Raw genomic sequence first — 10,239 nt, 5'->3', positions numbered from 1 at the left:
ACGGGACATAACAAGCACATGTGTAATACTCCATACAACTCTACTAAAAGGGGATTAAAGTAATATTATAACATCATATTTCAATAATTCTGTCTTTACTAAAACAAAACTTTGTACACAGATTACCCATGGGTCTGCCTGACATACTGAATCATGGTACCAGGAGCCCCATTAATCACCATATTACTGCCTAATGTAATATTTCATGGTTCAGAGCAGGGTTGGGGTTAGATGAGCTTTAGGACCTGAAGTCTGTCACATTTTCAACAGGAAATGTATTTTGTAGTTTCATCCTTCAGAAAATGGAGGCGTGAGATTACCTGAAGAATAATAAATGATGAGAGACAGAATATTTATTGTATTTAAATTATTTTCTTTTTAAACAATTTGTACAATTACACGTGATAACAATAAAAATCTTTATTGATTCTGCAGTAAAAATAGAAACGACAGTTTAAGAGCATATACGTAATGATTAACTTTATTACAGTCAATATTTAATAACACGTAAGACAAAGATAAGTTCACTTTAGTCAGAGTTTAATATTTTGATCCATATCAGTGCCGTTGCCACGGTGACCGGCATCCGTTGCTACGGTGACCAGCATCTGAGCCGTTGCTACGGTGACCAGCATCAGTGGTTTGGTCCTTAAACTGCATTTAAAAGCCTGATTTCAGTTGAACTCTGCTGCCGTGAAATCATCTCAGACTGAAAAACGATAATAAAGATTAAAAATGAGAAAATTAATTAAAATAAAAATAAAGACAAAGATTATTTTACTGAAAGTTAAAAACATCTGCAGAAGAGATTCCTGTGATGATCTTCTTATCAGCTGATCACAGCTCATCTTCCTTCGTCACTAAAAGGAAATGACATCAGTCAGAGAGAGAGGGGGGGGGGGATGGAAACCAATGAAAAACCTCAACCAATCAGGATATAGTCTGTATATGAGGTCACTGCAGTGTTTGTTTACCTTTCTTGACGATGATGTCATCGATGGACTCCACCACGTGAATGGCTCCGACAGCCGATGCTTCGCCTCTGGAGTTGGTGGCGTGACACTCGTAGGAACCTTCTTCTTCTGTGGTGAGCGGAGAGATCTGAAACACATGAAGAAGAACTTGATTGGTCCAACAGAAAGCTATAGATGTGACATCACTTCCTGGTGGTCTCTGTGGACTTCAGTCGTATCATGATGATGATGTCATCATGTCTGCAGGCCGCCGGGAAATGAACGAGACAACTAACCCTAACCCTTACCCCCCCCCCCCCAACCCTTACTAACCCTTACCCCCCCCCCAACCCTTACCCTAACCCTAACCCCCCCCAACCCTTACTAACCCTTACCCCCCCAACCCTAACCCTAACCCCCCCCAACCCTAACCCTAACCCTTACCCCCCCCAACCCTTACTAACCCTTACCCCCCCAACCCTAACCCTAACCCCCCCCCTAACCCTTACCCTAACCCTTACCCACCCAACCCTTACCCTAACCCATACCCCCCCCCCAACCCTAACCCTAACCCCCCCCAACCCTTACTAACCCTAACCCCCCCCAACCCTAACCCTAACCCATACCCCCCCCCAACCCTTACCCTAACCCTAACCCCCCCAACCCTAACCCTAACCCCCCCCAACCCTAACCCTAACCCATACCCCCCCAACCCTTACCCTAACCCTAACCCCCCCCAACCCTAACCCATACCCCCCCCCCCAACCCTAACCCTAACCCCCCCCAACCCTTACTAACCCTAACCCCCCCCAACCCTAACCCTAACCCATACCCCCCCCCAACCCTTACCCTAACCCTTACCCACCCAACCCTTACCCTAAATCATTTCACTTAAAGAAATCATTTATTGATCATTTCCTAAATCAAACATGGAATAAACTTCTGACTCATAATTTATAATTTATACCAAAGCAGGAAGGACAACAAATGTGTACATTAATGTGTGTATATTGGTGTGTGTACATTAATGTGTGTATATTGGTGTGTGTACATTAATGTGTGTATATTGGTGTGTGTACATTAATGTGTGTGTATTGGTGTGTGTATATTAATGTGTGTATATTGGTGTGTGTACATTCATGTGTGTGTATTGGTGTGTGTATATTAATGTGTGTATATTGGTGTGTGTACATTCATGTGTGTATATTGGTGTGTGTATATTAATGTGTGTATATTGGTGTGTGTACATTCATGTGTGTGTATTGGTGTGTGTATATTAATGTGTGTATATTGGTGTGTGTATATTAATGTGTGTATATTGGTGTGTGTATATTAATGTGTGTGTATTGGTGTGTGTATATTGGTGTGTGTACATTCATGTGTGTATATTAATGTGTGTATATTGGTGTGTGTATATTAATGTGTGTGTATTGGTGTGTGTACATTAATGTGTGTGTATTGGTGTGTGTACATTAATGTGTGTATATTGGTGTGTGTATATTAATGTGTGTATATTGGTGTGTGTACATTAATGTGTGTGTATTGGTGTGTGTACATTAATGTGTGTGTATTGGTGTGTGTATATTAATGTGTGTGTATTGGTGTGTGTATATTAATGTGTGTATATTGAACACTGACCAGCACCCAGCCGGTCACTTCATGTTTTTCGGGTCCTCCTCTGGTCTGAATCGCCAGGTTGTCTTTGTCTCCAGGAAGAAGCTCCATCTTCTTTTTGCCCCCATTAAGAACCTGAAGAACACCCATCATCATCATCATCATCATCATCACTATCATCATCATCATCATCATCATCACCATCATCATCATCACTATCACCACCATCATCATCATCATCATCACCATCATCATCATCACCATCACCATCACCATCATCATCATCATCACCACCATCATCACCATCACCATCACCATCATCATCATCATCATCACCATCACCACCATCACCATCATCACCACCATCATCATCATCATCATCACCACCATCACCACCATCATCATCATCATCACCATCACCACCATCACCATCATCACCACCATCATCATCATCATCATCACCACCATCACCACCATCATCATCATCATCACCATCACCACCATCACCATCATCACCACCATCACCACCATCACCATCACCACCATCATCATCATCATCAAACATCTTCATAAAGTGAATACTGAAGTATTTTGATATTTCTGCTTTTTCAGTATCAAGCATTGATATTATCTATGACAGGAACGTCTGTCTGTTATTCTCATATCTCTCGAACCGTGACGGGGTTAGGGGTTGACAGGGTTAGGGTTAGGGGTTGACAGGGTTGGGGGTATTAGGATTAGGGGTTGATGGGTTAGGGGTTGACAGGGTTGGGGGTATTAGGGTTAGGGGTTGATGGGGTTGGGGGTATTAGGATTAGGGGTTGATGGGGTTGGGGGGGTTAGGGTTAGGGGTTGATGGGGTTTGGGGTTGACGGGTTAGGGGTATTAGGGTTAGGGGTTGACGGGGTTGGGGGTATTAGGGTTAGGGTTAGGGGTTGGGGGTTAGGGTTAGGGGTTGATGGGTTAGGGGTTGACGGGTTAGGGGTTGACGGGTTAGGGGTTGACGGGGTTAGGGGTATTAGGGTTAGGGTTAGGGGTTGGGGGTTAGGGTTAGGGGTTGATGGGGTTTGGGGTTGATGGGTTAGGGGTTGACGGGGTTAGGGGTATTAGGGTTAGGGTTAGGGGTTGACGGGTTAGGGGTTGACGGGGTTAGGGTTAGGGGTATTAGGGTTAGGGTTAGGGGTTGGGGGTATTAGGGTTAGGGTTAGGGGTTGTAGTGCGGTGCCAAGTTTGACGTTGTTTGGATAAGAAATGTAAAAGATAAAGATAAATATAGAGATATGTATAAAGAAGAACACATTTGGTGCTGCAGCTCTCACACACTGAGCACAGCGGGGGGGGGGGGGGGGGGGTTGTGTGTGGGGGGGTTGTGGGGTGGGGTTGTGGGGGGGGCACTGCACTAGTTTATATTAATATTAGTAGAATTCATATCAGCATGAATAGTATTAATATTACTGGTATTCATTTTATGAATTCAGCGTTACTCCAGTTGGTGCTGATCTTATTAAATATAGTCTCTAACCCTAAAATACCCCAACCCCTAACTCTAATACCCCTACCCCTAATACCCCTAACTCTAATACCCCTACCCCTAATACCCCTAACTCTAATACCCCTACCCTAACCCTAATACTCCTAACTCTAACCCTAATACCCCTACCCCTAATACCCCTAACTCTAACCCTCATATTTCTGTTTAACCTCTTGCTGCTTTTCTTCATTTTACTTTTTGTAACTTTAGTCGATGAGAAATTTTTTTATGAACTTTTTCAAACTTGTTCTTAATTCAACTCCATAATTAGATCAGCTGTCTCGAAGTTCTTCTTAAATAACACAATGACGACTTTTATCCACTTAAATAGTGACTGTGAGGTTAGAGTGAGGCGCCACCTTCTGGTTCCTCTTGAAACTGCAGTTCTGAAGCCTTTAATGTAAAGTTTTAATTTATTCCTTAATGTGGACTCTTCATTCAGTCCGTCATGTTAAAGGCTGAGCTGAGCTTCAGTCAGGTGAGACTCGGGTTCGGGTTCATCGGCAGTGGTTCAGGTGAGACTCGGGTTCGGGTTCATCGGCAGTGGTTCAGGTGAGACTCGGGTTCGGGTTCATCGGCAGTGGTTCAGGTGAGACTCGGGTTCATCGGCAGCGGTTCAGGTGAGACTCGGGTTCATCGGCAGCGGTTCAGGTGAGACTCGGGTTCTTCGGCAGCGGTTCAGGTGAGACTCGGGTTCTTCGGCAGCGGTTCAGGTGAGACTCGGGTTCTTCGGCAGTGGTTCAGGTGAGACTCGGGTTCATCGGCAGTGGTTCAGGTGAGACTCGGGTTCATCGGCAGCGGTTCAGGTGAGACTCGGGTTCATCGGCAGCGGTTCAGGTGAGACTCGGGTTCATCGGCAGTGGTTCAGGTGAGACTCGGGTTCGGGTTCTTCGGCAGCGGTTCAGGTGAGACTCGGGTTCATCGGCAGCGGTTCAGGTGAGACTCGGGTTCATCGGCAGTGGTTCAGGTGAGACTCGGGTTCAGGTTCATCGGCAGTGGTTCAGGTGAGACTCGGGTTCATCGGCAGTGGTTCAGGTGAGACTCGGGTTCATCGGCAGTGGTTCAGGTGAGACTCGGGTTCGGGTTCATCGGCAGTGGTTCAGGTGAGACTCGGGTTCATCGGCAGTGGTTCAGGTGAGACTCGGGTTCATCGGCAGTGGTTCAGGTGAGACTCGGGTTCTTCGGCAGCGGTTCAGGTGAGACTCGGGTTCGGGTTCATCGGCAGCGGTTCAGGTGAGACTCGGGTTCGGGTTCATCGGCAGCGGTTCAGGTGAGACTCGGGTTCATCGGCAGCGGTTCAGGTGAGACTCGGGGTTCATCGGCAGCGGTTCAGGTGAGACTCGGGTTCATCGGCAGCGGTTCAGGTGAGACTCGGGGTTCATCGGCAGCGGTTCAGGTGAGACTCGGGTTCATCGGCAGCGGTTCAGGTGAGACTCGGGTTCATCGGCAGTGGTTCGGGTGAGACTCGGGTTCATCGGCAGCGGTTCGGGTGAGACTCGGGTTCGGGTTCATCGGCAGCGGTTCAGGTGAGACTCGGGTTCATCGGCAGCGGTTCAGGTGAGACTCGGGTTCATCGGCAGTGGTTCAGGTGAGACTCGGGTTCATCGGCAGTGGTTCAGGTGAGACTCGGGTTCGGGTTCATCGTCAGAGCAGCACTGAGCTTTAGAGCTTCATCACCTTTTGTGTTCAACATTTTTCTCCAGCAGGTTTCGTCGTGTTTCGTCGTGTTTTGGAAAATTACTCTCTAATAGAGAGAGCTCTAGTCTAATCTCTCTCACCTGAACACCTGAACACCTGAGGCTGCTGCTGCCCTCAGCCAATCAGCAGCTGCCTGGTTTTAACCCTCTGAAGTCTGAATCGGGTAGCGGCTCTTATTCCCTAACCCTCCTACTTACTTACTAATATTATATTATATATACTAATATTATATTATATATATCTTATATAACTTGTATTATATTATATACATCTTATATAATTTATATTAAAGCTTTGAGTTTTAAAACAAACTAAAGTCAGCTGATTAGCTCAGTGTTATTTTCTGTTTCACCTGCTGAGACATTTCCTGATGATGGACAGAGGACAGTGAGACAGAGGACACAGTGAGACAGAGGACACAGTGAGACAGAAGACAGTGAGACAGAGGACAGTGAGACAGAGGACACAGTGAGACAGAGGACACAGTGAGACAGAAGACAGTGAGACAGAGGACAGTGAGACAGAAGACAGTGAGACAGAGGACAGTGAGACAGAAGACACAGTGAGACAGAAGACACAGTGAGACAGAAGACAGTGAGACAGAGGACACAGTGAGACAGAGGACAGTGAGACAGAAGACAAGTGGCTCACCTTCTTCCAGGTGAGGACGGGCGTCGGGACACCAACAGCTTCACAACTCAGAAACACCTGAGAGCCGCTCACATTGAAGACCTGACCTGGAGGAGTGACGATCACTGGGGCTGTGGACAGAGACAGACAGGTGAGAGACAGACAGGTGAGAGACAGACAGGTGAGAGACAGACAGGTAAGAGACAGACAGGATGAAACTGGTCACAGTAAATCCTCTGTGACCTCAGAGGAATTTAGTTTGTCTGAGCACGCTCAGTGTGGACTGTCTGAGCACGCTCAGTGTGGACTGTCTGAGCACGCTCAGTGTGGACTGTCTGAGCACGCTCAGTGTGGACTGTCTGAGCACGCTCAGTGTCGATTTTCATCTAGAAAGGAATTTGTTTTTTTTGTTTGGACAACAAGCGTCAGAGGATCTTCAGCTGAGAGCAGATCAGTCTGTTCCTGCCCTGCACCCTGATCATATAATACATGGAACATATATAACACACATATATATAACCCATTTCTGCAGGAAACACACAGTGATGATACGAATGAAGTAGACGGGGACGGGGGGGCAACATGTCCTCAGCTATGGGACAAACTTTAGTGCCCGAGCTGCTGTTTTATTTTCCTCTACTTTAAATGTGAGCACAGAGAGTCCTTATGGCTCAGATACCAGAGTTTAACTTTAGCTTCATTAATGTCTACGAACCAAAGCGAGGCTCTGAGCATCAGGGTGTTTGGTTATTAAAGGAAAACGTGAAGCAGCAGTGTGTTGGGTGGAGACTGGAACTGCTGCACTGACTTCTCTTTATATGGAGCTGGAGAGGAGCCACACTTCACTCATCCTGTTTATCTCATGTGGAGAATGAAGCACCCTTCAGTCAGGCAGTACACGTGTACTGGTGGAGATATTAGCACCCGTCAGTCAGGCAGTACACGTGTACTGGTGGAGATATTAGCACCCTTCAGTCAGGCAGTACACGTGTACTGGTGGAGATATTAGATGAGTCTGTGCGATGAGGCTAGAAAGATTTTATATATCTTTTATTTCTAAAGTGATTGATTGTGAAATCTTTCCTCAACCCTAACCCTCATCTAGTTTTAATGGAGCTGCTTTTATCTCCCTGGACGAATGAGAGCATTCACAGACAGACTCTGGAAGACCAAAATCATTCTGACATGTAGAACCTGATCATGTCATAATGTCAATGTTAACCCTAACCCTAAAGCTTTTGATGGTGTAGATCTCTTTATCCTGGGTGAAGGGTTGAGGGGTCAGACTCTACAGTATTACTAACCCTAACCCTAACCCTCTTCTATGTAGGTTGAGGAGCAGACTGCAGGATCTCTGTGGTAGTGTCAGCTTTCACAGATGATGGTTTGGATGTTTTTATACAGGTTCAAAGAGATGTTGGTCATCTATGAAAAAGCTTCCTCTGTCAGGGTGAATTGGGAAAAGTGTGAGGTTTGCTTGGTCGGTCAATAGAGCTTCAGGAATAGTCCTAGTCTTCCTGGAAGTGTTAGATGGGGGAAATAGGGGCATTAAGGTCCTGGGAGTGTACTTGGGATGTGACACCATGTTGTCTCAATGGAAACGGTTGCTACCCCAGCTGTCCTACAAGGGGAGAGTCCTGATAGCTAATAACTTGGTTGCCTTGGCTCTCTGGCACAGACTGAATGATTTGGTGCCAACCACCGGACCTTGTGAGGAACATACAGGAAGTCCTGGTTCATTTCTTTTGATTGGGTCAGCGCTGACTGAAGGCATCAGTTCTGTATCTCCCGGTGGCAGGAGGAGGACATGGACTCATCTCCCGGTGGCAGGAGGAGGACATGGACTCATCTCCCGGTGGCAGGAGGAGGGACATGGACTCATCTCCCCGGTGGCAGAAGGAGGACATGGACTCATCTCCCGGTGGCAGGAGGAGGACATGGACTCATCTCCCCGGTGGCAGAAGGAGGACATGGACTCATCTCCCGGTGGCAGGAGGAGGACATGGACTCATCTCCCGGTGGCAGAAGGAGGACATGGACTCATCTCCCGGTGGCAGGAGGAGGACATGGACTCATCTCCCGGTGGCAGGAGGAGGACATGGACTCATCTCCCGGTGGCAGGAGGAGGACATGGACTCATCTCCCGGTGGCAGAAGGAGGACATGGACTCAGAGGCTGCTGTACAGCTGCAGTTTATTTATTTGTTTATTTAAAAGGATTCCATTAGCTGACTCCACAGCTAGTCCTCCTGGGGTCCAGACAATAATATTTAAGTTAGAGCTGGATCCTGCTCAGCCCGCTGCGTACGATAAGATCAGATAAGATGTTCTTTAATGTCCCTACATGGACATTTGGCTGGGCTCGGATAAACAGCTCTGACCCCAAGCCTGGTCTGTGGCTGTTGACTATCCCCTACCCCCTAACCCTACTGCCCCTACCCCTCACCCTTACTGCCCCTACCCCTCACCTTACTGCCCCTACCCCTAACCTTACTGCCCCTACCCCTAACCTTACTGCCCCTACCCCTAACCTTACTGCCCCTACCCCTAACCTTACTGCCCCTACCCCCTCACCTTACTGCCCCTAACCCTAACCTTACTGCCCCTACCCCTAACCTTACTGCCCCTAACCCGAACCTTACTGCCCCTACCCCTAACCTTACTGCCCCTAACCCTAACCTTACTGCCCCCTACCCCTAACCTTACTGCCCCCCTACCCCTAACCTTACTGCCCCTACCCCGAACCTTACTGCCCCTAACCCTAACCTTACTGCCCCTAACCCTAACCTTACTGCCCCTAACCCTAACCTTACTGCCCCTAACCCGAACCTTACTGCCCCCTACCCCTAACCTTACTGCCCTTAACCCAACCTAACCCGAACCTTACTTGGTACAGTCACAGTATTTCATTAAAGGGTTAGGGGGCAGTAAGGGTTAGGGTTAGGGGCAGTAAGGGTTGGGTTAGGGTTAGGGGCAGTAAGGTGAGAGTGTGGGGGTGGGTTAGGGGCAGTAAGGGTTGGGTTAGGGTTAGGTGCAGTAAGGTGAGGGTTAGGGGCAGTAAGGGTTGGGTTCGGGTTAGGGGCAGTAAGGTGAGGGGTTAGGGGGCAGTAAGGGTTGGGTTAGGGTTAGGGGCAGTAAGGGTTGGGTTAGGGGCAGTAAGGTGAGGGTTAGGGGCAGTAAGGGTTGGGTTAGGGCTTTATTAGATATAATCCACGGGGCACGCAGGTGGTCGGGTACTTAGAGCCACGTACGCAGTTTGAATCCCAGCCGGAGGACCTTTGCTGAATGTCCACCCCCCCCCCCCCCCTCCCCATTATTTCCTGTCTTTCAACTGTCAAATAACTGCCCTGATAAAAGGGAATAGCTAATCCTCAGAGGCTTCAAATTATACAACATGAGCCGACTTGATAATATGAGCAAACGTCTCGGTGTAAATTATTTTTTTATGTATTTATTGATAATATTTCATTTATGATGCACCCGACAATCTCTCTCTCTGCCTCTCTCTCTCTCTCTCTCTGTCTCTCTGTCTCTCCTCTGTCTCTCTCTGTCTCTCTGTCTCTCTGTCTCTCTCTCTCTCTGCCTCTCTCTCTCTCTCTCTCTCTCTCTCTCTGTCTCTCTCTCTCTCTCTCTCTCTCTCTCTGTCTCTCTGTCTCTCTCTCTGCCTCTCTCTCTCTCTCTCTCTCTGTCTCTCTCTGTCTCTCTCTGTCTCTCTCTCTCTGTCTCTCTCTGTCTCTCGCTGTCTCTCTCTCGTCTCTCTCTCTCTGTCTCTCTCTGTCTCTCTCTCTCTGTCTCTCTCTGTCTCTCTATGTCT

At 47.6% G+C, this 10,239-nt stretch overlaps 1 protein-coding gene across 1 annotated transcript; it reads right to left on the bottom strand.

Moving 5' to 3' along the window:
• Window positions 1-402: 402 nt before the first annotated feature.
• igfbp7 (insulin-like growth factor binding protein 7) lies at window positions 403-6,570 on the bottom strand (the record flags this gene model as incomplete). Its single annotated transcript, XM_053323727.1, has 4 exons — window positions 403-860; window positions 975-1,101; window positions 2,592-2,702; window positions 6,448-6,570. Coding segments are annotated over 4 exons (384 nt in total), but the record flags the coding sequence as incomplete, so codon positions are not given.
• Between the last annotated feature and the right edge of the window lie 3,669 nt (window positions 6,571-10,239).

This window comes from Scomber japonicus, chromosome 8, assembly GCF_027409825.1.
Source record: "Scomber japonicus isolate fScoJap1 chromosome 8, fScoJap1.pri, whole genome shotgun sequence".
NCBI classification, from domain to species: domain Eukaryota; kingdom Metazoa; phylum Chordata; class Actinopteri; order Scombriformes; family Scombridae; genus Scomber; species Scomber japonicus.
The sequence above is the reverse complement of the archived record's forward strand: the minus strand, read 5'-3'. Positions and strand labels throughout refer to the sequence as shown.